At 33.1% G+C, this 18,422-nt stretch overlaps 1 protein-coding gene across 1 annotated transcript; it reads left to right on the forward strand.

The window, feature by feature from the left end:
- Window positions 1-536: 536 nt before the first annotated feature.
- Window positions 537-15,344, forward strand: LOC129307682 (ABC transporter G family member 32-like). The gene is given in 25 exon segments (XM_054948538.1): window positions 537-1,004; window positions 1,284-1,404; window positions 1,520-1,608; window positions 2,629-2,713; window positions 3,665-3,824; window positions 3,899-3,975; window positions 4,059-4,112; window positions 4,889-4,979; window positions 5,071-5,157; window positions 5,160-5,371; window positions 6,065-6,346; window positions 6,735-7,051; window positions 7,852-8,012; window positions 8,105-8,208; window positions 8,955-9,114; window positions 9,226-9,345; window positions 9,899-9,990; window positions 10,074-10,406; window positions 11,092-11,382; window positions 12,163-12,246; window positions 12,344-12,477; window positions 12,964-13,191; window positions 13,881-14,052; window positions 14,180-14,434; window positions 14,813-15,344. Coding segments are annotated over 25 exon segments (4,257 nt in total). The 5' UTR covers window positions 537-729; the 3' UTR covers window positions 15,086-15,344.
- Window positions 15,345-18,422: the final 3,078 nt, after the last annotated feature.

Consider the following 18,422-nt stretch of genomic DNA (forward strand, 5'->3'; position numbering starts at 1 on the left):
TTAAAAAATTAATTAATTTAAATTAGTTTTCAAATATTAAATTTTAAAAATTTATAAGTCTATTTTTTAATTTTGTAATTATACTGTATTAATTTATAATTTATTTTTTAAATTTTAACAATGTTGAAGAATAAAAAAATTATTTTTTATGTTAAAATTTAGAATATAAATTATAAATTTATCATAATGGATAGTAAATTAAGAAATTGAGTTATAACTTTTTTAAATTTAATATTTAAAATTTAACTTAAATTAAATAATTTTTTTAGATCTCTGTATCATTCTCGGTGAAAAACGGAGCGGCAATACTAATAGTAAACTACTGGTCAAAAATAATAATAGTAAACTAACGGGAGTAAAGTGGATTATAACACGCGAGCGCGCGTGAAAGAATACCAATAAACGCGAAATTTGTCTTTCCCGCGGCTATTGAATGAGGGATGTCACTATACGTACTGTGATCACCTGCAACACTCTTAAACGGAGTCAACTAACTCAATGAAAGAAAGGAAAGGTTAAGGGCGGCCATTAATTCTGAGCTCAACCACCAATCCGCTCTTGGAATTTAGAAGCACTCTCTCTACACACACAGCACACTCCCACTCATTCTTACCGCAACACACTTCATTCTCTCTCCATCTCTTTTTCTTTCTCTTTCTCTTTCTTCGATTCTCATCTTCTTTCAAATATTGAGGACTGGTGGTGTTTGGGAGATCTACGGCGGCCACCATGTGGAACTCCACCAAGAATGCCTTTGCCAGATCGTCGTCGTTTAGGGAGGACTTGGACGACGAGGAGGCGCTCCGGTGGGCTGCACTTGAGAGGCTTCCGACGTACTCGCGGGCTCGCAGAGGCATTTTCAAGGACCTTACAGGTGAGAAGAAGGAGATCGATGTCAGCGACCTCGAGGCACAAGAACGGATTCTTGTTTTGGAGAGATTGGCTAATTCCGTTGATGATGATCCTGAGAAGTTCTTCGATCAGATGCGAAGCCGATTTGACAAGTAATTTTCTCTCCTGATTTTTCTTGGTTACTTTCCGGGAAAATGTGGGATTAGAAGAATATAATGCATAAGTCATTTATAACCTCTCGTTGTCTGAGCAATTCAACAGAAGATCATTGCCCTTGCGCTTCTACATAATGTTCTCATCCCCCCCCCCGGCCGGGGCAACCCCACATTTCTTCTCTTCTACATCTTTTGTTAATACCTTTGCCTTTAGCTTAATCATGTGAAAAGAATTTTCCATTATCTTCTTTCTACTCCATAAATGATCTCTCTCAGGGTAAAACTGAGGTTTCCGAAGATTCAAGTTCGATTTCAACACTTGACAGTTGAAACTTATGTTCATGTGGGAAGCAGAGCCCTGCCTACGATTCCTAATTTTATCTGCAATATGACAGAGGTATTTTCATTTTTCTGTATTTATTTTGGATTTTTATTGGGCTTCTATTTAATCGGGGTGGTTGTTTGGTCATCTGATGACATGGTAGTCCTGTAATTTTGTTATTGTCGTTTAGGCTCTTTTAAGACAGTTGCGACTGTACAGAAGAAAGCGAAGTAAATTGACAATTCTAGCCGACATTAGTGGCATTATTAGACCTTCAAGGTAGGTGGTGAAATACTTTTGATCGAGTTTGGGTTAATATCTTTTTTTTTTTTTTCTCCCGGGTGTGCTGATCCTAGTTTTATTTTATTAATCTTGTTTTACCGAAACTGTATCATTGAAATGACAAAAGCTATTGTACATGCTACTTTGATTCATATGCATGATTAAATTTTATACATAAGACCAACGTTTTGTATTTCAAAATATCTTTGGAAAAAAAACAAAAAGAAAAATGAAAGAGAGAGAGAGAGAGAGTGAAACATTTCCTTCAGTTGCGATTTTGGGTACTTGGTTTCTAGCTTTTTATCAGTATTACAAAAAGTAATTTTTTCTTTCTTTTTTTGAGAAAAAAAACCAACCAAATTTGGAAGAAAAATATTTCTCTCAAAATTTTTCTCAACAAATAGGAGAGTAAATTTAAGAACAAAAATATATTTTCTAAATAAATTTAGAAAGTTCTCTCAAAAAATTTCAAAAGAATTATACATACGAGAATTGTTTAAAAGAAAATATTTTTCATATATTTAAAATTGATGTGTTTCTTCGGTGGTTCCATTCCTAATAATAAAAATTTTAGAAAAAATTATACTTAGGCTTTATACAAGAGAATTTATTATTACGAGTTCTCATAAAATTCATAATATATTTTTAAATCTCAAATTCTATACATTTATAATTTGATTAAAGATATTCATAATTAGATAATAGACATTTATAACTTATTATTATAAATTGTCATTTTTTTTACAAGTTATAAATGTGTGTTAGTTAATTATAAATGTTCTTAATAAAATTGTAAATGCATAATTGAAAATTTAGTAGTATTTTATAAATTTTATAAAATTTTTTAATAATAAATTCTTGTCTGTGAGGTGTAGGTGTAATTTTTTTTTTTTTTCAAAAATTTTACACGCTGCTTTGTGTTACTTGTCACGTTTGTGCATCGTGCATTAAATACTTATGTTGAAATTAGACAAGTTTCATGTTTGATTAGCTCACGTTGGTCTTGTTCTCTTGAAGATTGACTCTACTGTTGGGTCCGCCAAGCTCTGGAAAAACAACACTACTTTTAGCTCTTGCTGGCAGGCTGGGACCTGGTTTGCAGGTACTCAGTTTTTCAATGCTCCAAGTGAGCTGGAATTAGACTTGCTATTTAAAGCTTTAACCCAAGCACACGCATCTTTATATCAATCAAACGGTTCTTTGGAATATTTAATACCTGACTTCGTACCTGGAACTACTATGCGACCTAGACTTTGCTGCACTGGCTTCCATGTTATCCTTGATATATTCATGGGATAAAAAATCTTTTAGTCCCTTATATTTAGAAGTTTTATCAATTTTATCTTCTAAATTTAGTTTATATCATTTAAGTTCTTAATGTTTGTTTTAGTTATGGAGTCACTCATTTGCGTTTTGTAAGACAAAATAACCCTAAAAAAGTTAATGTGGAAATTACATTGCTAACTTGGAATGTGCATGTGGATTAGATAAAACACATTAGCAAAGTCTTCCAAATTGTAATTACTTATCTGTTATTTATTTTGTTATTTTATAATTTTTTTAATTATATTGTCATCACGATCATGAATTTCTGATAAGTAATTAAGACTTAATAGATTTGGCTGATATGCTTTATTTCACCCACGTATATATTATATGTCAACAATCTAATTTCTACATCAATTTTTTTTAGGGTTATTTTGTCTCACAAAATGTAAAAGAATGAATTGATAATTAAATGAAATGTTAAACACTCAAATAACAAATTTGATAGAATCCCAGAATGTAAGGGACTAAAAATTGCTTTATCTCCTATATTCAATTTTTAGCACAATGAGGTTTAATTTTGTATATCTGCCTTCTTAATTTAATTTATTCACGTTATTGACCAAAAAAAGTTTAATTTAGTCACATTGCAGGGCAGTCTAAGTAGTCTAATTCACTGGATGACTTAGACTAGTCTTTAATAATCTGATTTAATTTGATATGTATAGTTAATTCTTTCTTCAATTCTCGTCCGTCTTTGCTTATTTATGTGGTGTGCCCGTCGAAGATGTCAGGGAGCATCACATACAATGGACATAAACTCAATGAGTTTGTTCCTCAGAGAACGGCTGCTTACGTCAGCCAACAAGATTCACACGTGCCAGAAATGACTGTAAGGGAAACTCTTGACTTTGCAGGCCGCTGTCAAGGCGTTGGATTTAAACATGGTATGCTTTCACGAGACCTCGTTAATTAATTTCCACTTTTAAAGGCTAAATTCTAAATTCTCAACCCTTGACAGAGATGCTGCTGGAACTCGCCAGAAGAGAAAAGAATTCTGGGATAAAACCTGATGAAGATCTTGATATATTCATGAAGGTGCTTCCTATGTAATGTTGCTATCATGGTAAATTACTTTAATTTATGGACAATACTAAGTTAAATATATTTTCTTTCTGTAGGCATTAGCTCTTAGTGGACAGGAAACAAATCTTGCGGTGGAGTACGTCATGAAGGTATTCTCTTGTTGCTGTTAGCCTTTTACTTCTGAATGCACAAAGAACTGACAAAAAATGTTGAAAACACAAATATTGGTCCTTATAATTTAATCATATTTTATTATTGGTTCCTATATTTTTTTTTCCTGTTGTTTCAGATCCTTATAATTTTTTTTTATCTATAATGTCAGTCTCTCTATTTTTAAACATTTGCAAAAGAGTTATAATGTAACACTAACAGTGTTAGGTTATCTTATGTATCATTAACATCATTTACTGTCCGTCAAATAGAGGTCAGGTTTTATCTCAATTTTTTTTTTTTTACAGACTTTGAGCCTGTCTCTTAGCCTCTACTTTGGTTTAGTTCACCACTCCAGTTGATCTTGTTACTCTATATTTTGTGATTGCTCTTTCTTCTTTCTTATTTTAACATTCAATTTTCAATGTTAGTTACACGTTAAATGATTTAATATTATTAGTACCACATCATGAACATGAATTGTCCCACACTTTCTTTAAAATTATTCATCATACGTATTAAAAATTATTGTCTACTCTTCTATTTAATATAAAAATAAATTTATAATAAAATGAACTATTATATTTTTTAAACTCCTTATACCATTTATTTAAATTTTAATTATTATTTAAAATTATATTTTCTTCAAAAATATTAGTATTTATGTAAATACAAATATTGCCCCTCTAGTAATTTTTTCTGGATCCATCATATCAACTGTCTTTCTTCTTTATTTCTATAAATCTTCTGAAGCACTTGGATATTTCTGACAAAGACACTAGGTATGGACATATGTGCTGACACATTGGTTGGAGATGAGATGCTCAAGGGCATTTCAGGGGGCCAGAAGAAGCGCCTTACAACAGGTAAACATGCGCGCGCCCGTAGCTTTATTTCGTGCATCATCAAATCAAATGCATTTACAGGATTTTCACTTGGTATGTGTCATTACTATAGGGGAGTTACTGGTTGGTCCAGCAAGAGTGCTATTCATGGATGAAATATCAACTGGTCTTGATAGTTCAACTACTTATCAAATATCAGATATCTTAAGCATTCGACCCGTGCACTTGATGCAACCACTATCATTTCTCTTCTGCAACCAGCTCCCGAGACATATGAGCTGTTTGATGATGTCATTCTTTTGTGCGAGGGTCAGATTGTTTATCAGGGACCTCGTGAATCTGCTCTTGAGTTTTTCAAATTGATGGGATTTACTTGTCCTGGACGAAAGAACGTAGCAGACTTCTTGCAAGAAGTGAGTGGTAAAGATATTTGGTATTAGAATTTACATCAATGGAAAATCACATGTGAAATCCCCATAGTCATTCATAATAATCAAAAATTCACGTGAAATCTCTCGATAGTTGTTAGGTTCTAGGTATTTAAGGGTGAATAATATTGAAATGAAAATGACCAAAACATTCATATTATAAGATGACATGGTGGCAACTTAACAACAGCCATTTATTTTAAGACAAAGTCTATTGACAAATGAGGTATCTACTGGTAATAAGTGATAATTTATTAGGTGTAATAGTTTCCGTCAAAAAAAAATTGGCACTGCTAGCAGATACTTCACTTATTAATAGCTTTTGCAGTAAATAATTTATTACCAAGTTGTCACCACATGGAATCATATGACATTGACATTTTGGTCGTTATGATTTCAAATCTTGTTCACCTTTGAATCTCCAAAACTTCTCATGTATTTTTTGATTTAAGTGGGTCCTTTAATTATTTTGAATAGTTGTTGGGGTCTCTGGTGATTTTCCCTTGTATTAATCACGATCCAAGACTTGTCGCACATATCGAAGTAGCTTAAACTATTTTAAAAAGACTCGCCACATATTCGTATATTTCTCATTAATTCGCCAATTAGATGAGACTAATTTGAACATAACCTCCTATTCTATAATCTTTTAGTCATTGCTCAAGTTCTGGTGAACAGGTTACATCAAAGAAGGACCAAGAACAGTACTGGTCTGTCCTCGGCCGTCCTTACCGGTACATACCTGTTGGGCAGTTTGCTGAAGCTTTTGCCTTATATCGAGATGGCAAGAATTTGTCTGAGCAACTGAAAGTTCCTTTCAATAAACGCTTCAATCATCCAGCAGCCTTGGCAACTACTAACTATGGAGCCAAAAAGCTTGAACTGCTCAAAACCAGCTACCAGTGGCAGAGGCTACTCATGAAGCGAAATTCATTTATTTATGTTTTTAAATTTGTTCAGGTAATCTTATCACCATGAAACCTCTCAACTGTCAAAGCCTAAAAAACAGTTGCCGATCGATTCACATAGGTTATTTTTTACAAGGTAACTCTAATTGTTTTGTCACTTAAAAACAAACAATATAATTCTTGCCCTGCGAGCTAGGTACCTTTTTTTTTTCTCCAACTATTATTATTTTTTTTTACAAGGATACTTAATTTTAATTTCTCATTTTTTTACCCCTTGTTGTCTTTTAGATGCAATTGCTTGCCTTTCTCTATGTCGGTTGGTTTATTATTACTTATATACTTATACGCTCTTGATTATATGGATCCTTTTCCGTGTTGAATCAATTACACTATGGAGTCTAAGATTTTAAAGTTGACCTCAAGTTCAATACTATTTTCAGCTTCTTTTGGTTGCGTTGATCACAATGAGTGTTTTCTTCCGGACAACAATGCATAAAAATACAATAGACGATGGAGGCTTATATCTTGGGGCACTGTACTTCTCCATGGTAATTATTCTCTTCAATGGTTTTACGGAGGTCTCAATGTTGGTTGCAAAGCTTCCAGTAATTTACAAGCACAGAGACTTGCACTTTTACCCTAGTTGGGTTTATACACTTCCTTCTTGGCTCCTTAGTATCCCAACTTCCCTAATGGAGGCCGGATGCTGGGTGCTAGTCTCGTACTTTACCATTGGATATGATCCAGCTATTTCTAGGTAAGTCTAAAGTTATCAGCCCGTTGTTGTATATTACAATTGTTAGGATATATTATTTATGAAAATTTATTGTGTTAAGATCCATTGAGGTTTATATTTTGTTGAGATTTAAGATTATTTTGTATTCATTAAATATTATAAATATTCGTTAGTTATTATTAGATTAATCTATATATTAAAAGCCTTTCATATCAATAGATCACAACACTTTCCTAGTCTCATTTCCTTCTCTTCTGATTTTTTTATGGTATCAAAGCCAGGTTAATCAAGTTTTGATAGTTGTTTGGGCTGTAGTTTTATATAGCAAAGCTCTAGCCCTCCCTCTTTATTTAGCTTTTAGTGTTTGATGATTCAATTTGAAATTTTATCTCGTAATTCGTCTATTTGAGAATCACTCTTGAGTTTTTCTACCCAATGATTCATTCTTTCAATAATCACTCCCGAGTCTATTGCCAAGTGATTCATTCCTCTGCAAAGCAATGCAAGTCCTTGCAAACTCAAGGGCAATTATGGAGATTTATTGTGTTAAGATTTGTTATTTCTTGAGGTATATATTCTATTGAGATTTAAGATTATTTTGTATTCATTAGATATTATTAAGATATTCATTAATTATTATTGGGTTCATCTATAAATTATAAACCTTTTCTATCAATAAATTACGATACTTTTTCAGTCTCATTTCCTTCTCTCTTTTGATTTCTTTCAATACTACTAGTTTATAATGAGTGACTATTACATGACATAAACTTGTGTTTCTTTTTTGCTAATCACAACTATATGTGCTTCTGGATGTGCAGATTTTTTAAGCAGTTTTTGCTATATTTCCTTCTACACCAGATGTCAATTGGTCTCTTCCGTTTGATAGGGTCCTTGGGTAGGAATATGATCGTATCCAACACTTTTGGATCGTTTGCCATGTTGATTGTGATGGCTCTTGGAGGGTATATAATTTCAAGAGGTGAATGAAACTGGAGTTGTAACTTTTACATGTCCTTTAATTTATTTTGACAACTTAATTTTTCCCGCTTAATATTTCCTCCTGTTAAGCAGACCGTATACCTCCTTGGTGGATATGGGGCTTTTGGATTTCTCCATTAATGTATGGACAAAATTCGGCTTCTGTAAATGAGTTCCTTGGACATTCGTGGCATAAGGTATTATCCTTATCGCTTGGAATTATTAGAGATAAAAGAAGTCATATATTTAAAAATAAAAAGATACATAATGAATATATAAAAATTAAGATATGTCTAACTAAATGGCTTGTCATTTTTTTTTTTTTGATAACCTAGCTAACCCTATCCCCATAGGGTGGGGGATCCCATGCACATGCATTCCACACACCCATCATAAATCACACAACAACCAACACACATAATTATTTTCCTCTAACCACCAATGGGGTTTGATCACAGAACTTCTTGCTACAAGAGGGAGGACCATAAGGATGGCAATGGTGTCATTAGACCAAGGATTCATTGGCATCCTTAAGCATACTTAATATAAAAAATCTAATACGATATCAAGAGCTAGTAATTCGGAGACCAAAAAAAAAAGGAAAAGGAAAGAATGAAAGATGAAGAAGAAAACAAGAGATTAAAAAAAAAATTAAAGAGAGGAAGAAGAAAATTGAAATTAGAAGATATATAATGAATATATAAAGTTTGGAATGCATCTAATCAAGTGACTTAAGTTATTTTAGTGAAGCAGACTATTCTTAAACATATTTATATTTCTAACTATAATTATTATCATTTGTGGCATTTTCTTTGCAGCTTACGGTACCTTGAAATTATCATTTTGCGTTGTAGAGAAATGCAGATGCCATTGTTACGTAATGATGATTAGCAATTTCTTTATTGCATTATTGAAGAACATACTCTGTTTTCTCGTTTTATAGAGAGCTGGAAATCATACCACCCTGCCGTTGGGTAAAGCAGTATTAAGAGAGCGAAGTTTGTATCCAGAGAGCTATTGGTATTGGATTGGTGTTGGCGCAATGGTTGGATATACCATTTTGTTCAACACATTATTTACTGTCTTCTTAGCTTACCTTAATCGTAAGACAACTTTGTGTGAAACTCCTCTAATAATCTAATATTACTTTGCCTTATGGTGCTACTAAGAATCTGAAATATTTACCTTAAAATAATCTCTTATAATTTCTTCAGCCTGGGGAAGGCCACAAGCTGTCGTCTCAAAGGAGGATCTAGAAGAGAGAGAGAAAAGAAGGAGAGGGGAAAGTTCTGTTATTGAGCTCAGAGAGTACTTCCAGAAATCAGCATCGAACGGTTTGTCAATTATACATTGCATTTTATGTTGAAAGTATCTCAATAACTAATTAGAATAATCAGAGTAAAATTTAATGGACGTACTTGTGAAACAGAGAAAATCTAGACGTAAGTACTGATCTTGATTACCTTAAGAGTGGACTTACTAGACCCCTTAGCCTTATAAGGATATAGAGAAACATGAGAGAGCGTGGAGACCGTGAGATATTGAACTTATGTGAAACATGATTATCTGAACTTATATATATGATTAATTAATTAATTTTAATTCTATTAAATCCTCTCGACCCAGTCAGCTAAAAGATAGGAAAAATTACAAATAGTTAAAGGTTGTAGGTTGGGTGGCTTCTGCCCAAATGGTTTCACTTATATGGTCCTATTACAGTACACACAAAATGATAAAAAGCCAATCTATTTTAAGCTCAATAACTAATTAATGCAAATTCATAATATATATAAATATTTTATAAGTATTCCAACGTTTTGTCCTTTTGTATTTTCTGCTTCAATACATATTTGGGAAGTGACGTGTTATCCAATTGTCATTTTATAGGAAAACATTTTAAGCAACGAGGCATGGTTCTCCCTTTTCAACCGCTTTCATTGGTTTTCAGCAATATCAATTACTATGTGGATGTCCCTGTGGTTAGTAAAAATGACTTCATTTCTGGATATTTGCTTTGTTGTTCATTAGAATAATTCCTTTTTTAATTCAAATATTGCTTCAGGAATTGAAACAACAAGGGATATCAGAGGACAGATTGCAGCTGTTGGTTAATGTTACTGGAGCTTTCAGGCCTGGTGTGTTGACAGCGTTGGTTGGAGTCAGTGGTGCCGGAAAAACCACTCTCATGGATGTATTAGCAGGAAGAAAAACTGGCGGAACCATAGAAGGGAACATATACATATCTGGTTATCCAAAAAGCCAAGTCACTTTTGCAAGAATTTCCGGATACTGTGAGCAGACTGATGTTCATTCTCCTTGCTTGACCGTCTTGGAATCACTACTATTTTCTGCTTGGCTTCGATTACCTTCGGATGTTGGCTCTGAGATACAGGAGGTAAAAATTGATGCATGGCATATTGATGGGTATCTAGCCAGAATGGGTAACCTCACACTAAAAGCTAACTAGTGATGTGAGAGAACCAAACCACTGAGGTAGTGTTTGGGAGATTTTTCTAAGGACTGGAATGCGATGCCTAGAAGTTTAATACCACTATTTGGGATAATTTTTTAAAAGGGAGTGAAATGGCTTGAGGTAGCCCTCCAAATTATCCTTAGTGATCCTCAACTCATTTTTTGACTCTTTAATTTAGGGGATCGAGAATGGAATGATGTGATATAAATAATATTATTACAAAATTACCTTCATTCTTCTCACCCCATCTTACTGTCACTCCCTCTCATGTTAAAACTGAAAAACATAATTATATCTAATTAAAATCTATTAATTTTATAATAATTTTTTAAATAATGATTAAATAAAATTATTTATTCCTTTAATAAAACTTCTATACAATGAAATGTTCCATTTTATTGCACTCCGCCCCATTTCACTATTCCATTAATGATCATTCCTCTTTGTATCATTATATACTCCTCAAATATACCTTTAAATATTCCATTGAGCATCCCATACTATTCAAAATAAAACTTCGGCATTCCATGCTACCAAATTCTCCATCACATACCTTTTTACCATGCCATGGGCATATAATGATTTTTTCAGAGATTTTGATGGTCAGGCTTTTGTTGAGGAGGTAATGGAGCTTGTGGAGCTCACTTCATTGAGTGGAGCACTTGTGGGTTTACCTGGAATTGATGGTTTGTCAACAGAACAACGAAAAAGGTTAACTATAGCAATTGAACTTGTTGCCAACCCTTCTATAGTCTTCATGGATGAGCCCACATCAGGCTTGGATGCTCGAGCTGCTGCCATTGTTATGCGAACTGTGAGGAATATAGTGAATACTGGAAGAACTATTGTGTGCACAATCCACCAGCCTAGCATTGAAATATTTGAATCCTTTGATGAGGTATTGTTAATGAAAGAGCTAGCTTTTCAAGATTTGTTTCCTTTAATAATGAATGAATACTTGAGGCAGGATTCATATATGTAGTAGTGGCTAACCTTTGTTGTGTTATAACTTGATGTTTTCAATTAGAGCTAGGAATATGGCCTAGTTTGGATTACACAAAGTTAGGAAAAGTATGGATTTGGTTGAGTTCAACCTATTTTCATATAGGTTGAAAAAATCTCAACCCATCTCTATTCTAGTGGGTTATTAGATTAAATGAGTTAATTCACCAATCCATTTTATTTATTTTTTTCTTGATTTTTTTAAAAAATTGCATCTAAAAGAGAGGTTCTAATGCAAAATTTCATGCAATTGAAAGGATTCACATCATAAATTTATGAAATTGATCAATTCTATCATGATTCATTCAAAGATTTGCTTTTTTTTGAGAGGTATGTTTTGGCATCAAAACTCCCTCGATTTTTTAATTTTTCAATTTTATTTTTTTTTGCATAAATAATATTATTTTTATATTGGTCAATTTTTTTCCCAACCTAACCAAACCCTTAAAATAAGTTATTCGAGTCAACTCATATAATTCAATTCATATTCTCGGCCCTAGTTTTAATCATGCTTGGCCGTGAAAACTAAGCTTGCATTAATATTTATCTAGTATCTAATATTCTATCAACTATCCAACTATCCAATTAGATTTGAAGGATCATATATTACCCTTCATTAATTTCTCTAGCATTTCTATCTCCTCACTGTTTCAATCATTTTCCAAAAACACTGCAGCTTCTGTGTATGAAGCGTGGAGGTGAGCTAATATATGCTGGTCCGCTCGGCCCCAAGTCTTGTGAGCTGATAAGTTACTTTGAGGTCTGAAAATGCTCGCTTAGTTTTTATAGAATAATTCATTCATTGATTGAAGATGAAAAAAAATTCATTATTTCTTGTATGAATATTTCTTCTGTAGTCGATTGAAGGTGTTCCAGAGATCAGAACTGGATATAACCCTTCTACATGGATGCTGGAGGTTACTTCTTCATTGGAAGAAAGCCGTCTAGGAGTGGACTTTGCTGAAATCTACCGAAGATCAAACTTGTTTCTGTATATAAAATTCTAGTGTCAACTTTTTTGGTTAAAGGCTTTTAATATGCCTTTCTCTAATGTTACTTATAAAACCTTAACTTCTCAATTTTATTTTTCATTTTTTTAGATTATTGACTTTTACATAAAATAAAAGACATTCTGATATCTTAAAACTCTAAAATGATAAAATTTTGTATTTTTTATAATTTTTTCAAGAAAAATGTTACAATTACATACTTCTATTTTTGAAAAGAACAAAAAAAAAAATACAAAACTTCACTGTTTTGGAATATCAAGATATCAGAATGCCTTTTATTTTATATAAAAGTCAATAATCTAAAAAAAGAAAAGAAAAACAGAATTAGAAAATTGGGATATTATAAAGAGTATTAAAGATAAGCATATTAGAGGCTCGTGTCCTAATTTTTCTACATAAAATTAGAGTTATATAGGAAATAGCTGCTTTCTGTATATTGATACCGACTTTATTCATTTCTTTTTCAGACGAAACAAAGAGTTGGTTGAAAGCTTGAGCCGGCCGAGTGATAATTCAAAAGAATTGAATTTTCCTAGCAAGTACTGTCGCTCATATTTTGAGCAGTTCCTCACTTGTCTCTGGAAGCAAAATCTATCTTATTGGCGTAACCCACAATACACTGCTGTTCGCTTCTTCTACACTGTCATCATCTCATTGATGCTTGGAACTATTTGCTGGAGATTTGGTGCTAAAAGGTCGTCTACGTACTTTGCTTTTTATATTGTTCTCTAGATTTTCATTCTCATTAGTGTCCATTGTTACAATCTGGTTCTTCAAGACAAGTTGAAAGAAACATCATTTATTTATTTTTTATCTTTTATGCTGAAAAGGTTTGGTCAATATGAAGTAAAGACGACCAATCTTCCGTGTTGATATGTACAAGGCTTTATTGATCGATTAACAATCGAAATTACAAAAGAGCAGGACGAAAATAATTGGAACGAAGGCTGTTAAAATAATATCTTCTGTTCCTTGAATGACTTCTTAAGTTGCTACTGGTTCTAATGTTCTTGATAGTGATTATGTAGTATATGATACAAAGTCTCCTATTGAGTATTAGGGATACTCAATGGGATATTGAAGCCGATTGGTTCTCTTACTTCAATAACTAGCTTTTGAGGTAGGGTTTTTCATTCCATTTAGATACTCATTAATTAGTTAGAGCTAGGTTATCGGTGATTCTGAAAAAGGTTACCTACAGAAGGTTTTGACTGGCAGAAAGTCAAATTAAATGCCATGGGGTACAATCACTGGATTTGATAGTAAGGGATACCAAGTCCCATGTAATATAGAATGTTCAATGGGATATTCATCTCATGTATGTCACTTTTTGTTTTTTTGTTTTAATTCAATACTGATTTCGGGTATTGTTGTATTTTCACAGGGAGACGCAGCAAGATATATTTAATGCCATGGGATCTATGTACGCAGCAATCCTGTTTATTGGGATCACAAACGGCACGGCTGTTCTACCTGTTCTTTCTGTTGAAAGATTTGTTTCATATCGAGAAAGAGCAGCTGGAATGTATTCAGCTTTACCATTTGCATTTGCTCAGGTTTAATTTATTTCTTTCAAAACACACACACACACACACACACACACACACACATCTTAATGCACTTTTGATTCATAAAAACTGCCATTTCAGAAAGTCAATAAACTCGTTATATTTGGTTATGCAGGGTGCTATTGAGTTTCCTTACGTATTTGCTCAGTCTCTTATATACTGCTCAATATTCTACTCCATGGCTTGCTTTGAATGGAGTGCTGTTAAGTTCATTTGGTACATATTCTTCATGTATTTCACCATGCTCTATTTTACCTTCTATGGAATGATGACCACGGCTGTTACACCAAATCATCATGTTGCTTCCATTATTGCTGCTCCATTTTATATGTTATGGAACCTTTTCAGTGGCTTCATGATCCCTCATAAGGTATGGCAATTTTTCATTGTTTTAATTTCTTTCGTGTTTACAAATCATGATGTTGAATTTTGCTAAAACGTGGAATTATTCTGTCTTTTAATGTAGCTCATCATGTGGTTTGGTTCGGATAATTAAGTTTGCTTCATGCTTATCTAAATAGTTGAAAGCAATTTCAGTTCAGGCCAAAAATTTTGAAATCTCATTATCAAAACATTGACCAAAACATATAATTTACCTCTAATTATAGGTGGATTATCGCATATATTATACAGAATCTGAAAAATGAACTGTACTGTTTGTCATTTATATATATGTGGAGGCTTGCTAAAAATTTTAATTTTCATGTTGATATTTACATAGATTTATTCGTTTTGGTCCCTTTCTCAGAGAATTCCAATATGGTGGAGATGGTATTACTGGGCAAATCCTGTAGCCTGGACTCTCTATGGCCTAATAACTTCTCAGTATGGTGATGACTATAAACTTGTGAAGCTATCTGATGGAATAAACTTGAGACCCATAAAGCAAGTGCTGGTTGAAGTGTTTGGTTATAAGCATGATTTCTTGTGCATTGCTGCTATAATGGTTCCTGGTTTCTGTATCTTTTTTGCAATAATATTTGCTTACGCAATTAAATCCTTGAATTTCCAAAGGAGATGACAGGGTTGGACTTGCATGCCGTGAGGGTTGTTACTACAAGTGTTGTGTGTCGCATTTTTCCAATTGAGAGTTTGACATTTGTTATTTGTATAGTAAATTTGTCATTATCTAAACCAAACAAATGTTCTTGTATATTTAGGGTTTGTAAACTAAAGTGTTTACGATTGTGTGCTCTACACAATTCAAATTATATTTATTGTAAAGAGACATTATTAGTTACTATCACAAATTTATGAAATCAAGTGTCTTTTTCTGCCTATTTTTATTAGGGAAAATGACAATAAAATTCCAAAAGGGAGAGTTTATGATAGTTGTCATTTGTTGCATTTTACTGATAAAGAATGATGAAAATACTTATAATTTAATATTACGTTGTAGTCATTTGTCTAAAAAAAGTTATTATTTAATTTCCTTTTCTTAAATAGTCATTGTCCTCCATATATTTCATTAAAAATTATAAAAATGGGCTAGCAAATATGTCATCTTGCCAAAATCAATATACTTGACAAGTTTGTAGGGACTAGACTCCAAAATATGGGTTGTACTTGGTGGGCATTGTAACCTCTCTTATATTCACTCAATATAAAAAAAATTACGGTGTTACCATTACCTCACATCAATTACAATAAACAAATTTCATTTCAAAAGCTTTGGCTGAAAACTTATTTTGTAAAATCAATCAATTCACAATACAATCAAAGAAAAATATAGCGGAAGTAAATCATACACACCTCAAATATATAATGGATATAACCCACCAGCATTCATATCCTAATTGCATGTATTTTAACACAAAAATAAAACTAAAATTTGGTCCGTACGTCGTGGGGTGCGGTACAGAGCCATATACTTGCCCTTTCTGTGTTGTGTGTCGCGGCGTGCCTGTCCGAATTTTTGCTGTCATTTTAACAGCAAAATAATGAACTTCCGACGTGTGCCATTTTCACATATAACATCCAATCGAAGTTATTCAAATGCCCACACTAAGCTTAGCTCGTATACTAACTAATGAGATAGGTTTGGACATGATCTAACGATCCGATCAAAATTTAGACACCCAGGTGCAAAAAGTTACTTTTTCTAAAAATTTTGCGCACCCAAGTGCTCAATTTGATTCCTTTCTCTCATTAGACCATACTAGGCCTTAAGCCAAGGCCAAAAGGATTTAAGACACCTAATTAACCACAATTAATCACTATCATACTCATATTTTGAAATTTGACCCTTCTACGGTCAATTTTCAAAATTTACTAACTTTACACACTTCGCCATTTCTTGGCATAATTTAGCCCACTTGGCTATTTCTCAACCCATACATATTCAATCATATTCATAATACAAACTTAGCTCCAAATTACTCATTTCATTATAATTTGTCCCTTGGCTTAAGATTTACCAACACTAATAACCATATCAACACAAACATAAATGATAGCCCCTTTGTCTCAAATAATACATATACGCATAATCGAGCTTGATTTTACAAAATTTCAATTCAATACATGCATGTAACCTATGGCAACTCATATACACTTATATATACAATCTCAGTTCAGTTTATTACACAACATCAAAGTACACGGCTTCACAACTCAAGCAGTCCAGACTCTCTTTTCTTGCCCTGATTACTTCCTGGTCCTGTAAACATGTAACCACGGGGGTGAGATAAAAATCGCAGTAATAGAATAACTCATTTCTATTGATTATCACATGCAATAATATGAAAATAAACATAGTATATCATCAAAACCTGATAAAATGGCATTCATATCATATCCCATTTCCTTTCTCGACTTTTCCTTAATCACAAAGGATTCCATGTTATCTCAAGATATTTCATTATATCGCATAATATACTAGCATGATCTTTACCAACTGAACTCTGAATCACCTCGACACGAAACCATAGGCTTATCTTAGACCAATGTATACTCTCATTAGTCTTGAGCTCACCTGCAATGGTAGAATCACCCAGCCAAAGATGTTTTAATGTACAATACAAACTATGGTTTCACCCAATACACACTATGGGGCGTTGTTGACTCCAATACCGTATCACAAGGATACTAAGGAGTCTCTCATCTCCAACATTGTACCTCAATAGGCACTGAGGAGATCTTCTCAAACACCATACCTTTTAAGGCACTAAGGAGAATTGTTTTCAACACCGCACCCTTACGGGTACTAAGAAAACCTTGCCATATAATTTTTATCATCTCTTACACTCAAGCAAATCCCACCCCTATGATCATGCTTTTTCAAACCATTTAAGGTTTCCATTTATCATTTAACACTTTTTTACACATAACATATACATATAAAACTTTTCATTACAAAACATACATTTTCATGCTTATTTCAATCAAAAGCCATTTCACACACAACGATCACTCAACACTATAAAACATGCTTAGTTTAAAATCATTTCATGCACTAAATAGCGTCCTAATGTATAGTTACAATAAACAGTCAAATAAAGAAAGTTATTTCGTTACCTCAACCTTTTGTCATTAGAAAGATTACCCATAGATTTCAACTATCACACAAGCTCATCTCAAGCTTCCTTTCTCTACTCATGTATCCGATATGCCAATCTGAACACATTTGGCACATTTTAGTAATTTGGTCCATTTTGACCGCTTAGGGCTATATTCATCTGTAAACTCTTTTTCATTTATTCATTCTAAGTCCATGACTACCCAATTACTACTTTACATTACCTCAACCGATCTTATTTCACTTAAATCAAATTTTTGCCCTAACTTTCTCTCTCTAAAGGCTAACATTGAGCCTGCGGGTTCAAAGCTCTACTGTTCAGCTCTAAATCAATTACAAAGCTCTTATTTATCTTTTGAAAGTACTATTGGACAAGAACAAAAACCCTCAAATTTCTCCAATTCAATTTCCCTATAACTTATTTTCAAAGAATTTTATGTAGAATGGAAGATAAGAGTTATATGTGACTTACTTGGCAAGTTACCGATCCGAATCACCTTCCATCACTCTAAAATAACTTGTCTTAGCTCCTCAGCCCTTCTCCTCTCTCTTTCTCGTGTGTTTCTAAATTTTCACTTCTAAAAATTACCCAATTTCATGACTTAAGAAGTGATTTTCTGGTTCATCAACTGCAGTGCATGCAGCACAAGCCACAGTGCATGGCACAGTGAGATTTATTCTCACCACGCACACTTGCTTTGACCTGAAACACACTCCTATCACCCATATATGTTCATACAACATACAAACATGTCAAAATACCAATTAATCATCTAAATCTCTAATCCCACACTAACTTCCACTTCACCCTCAATTAACCTCTAACTTAATATTAAGAAAT

Source organism: Prosopis cineraria, unplaced genomic scaffold, assembly GCF_029017545.1.
Source record: "Prosopis cineraria cultivar Desert tree isolate PC_DT_omini unplaced genomic scaffold, ASM2901754v1 PC4, whole genome shotgun sequence".
Lineage (NCBI taxonomy): Eukaryota > Viridiplantae > Streptophyta > Magnoliopsida > Fabales > Fabaceae > Prosopis > Prosopis cineraria.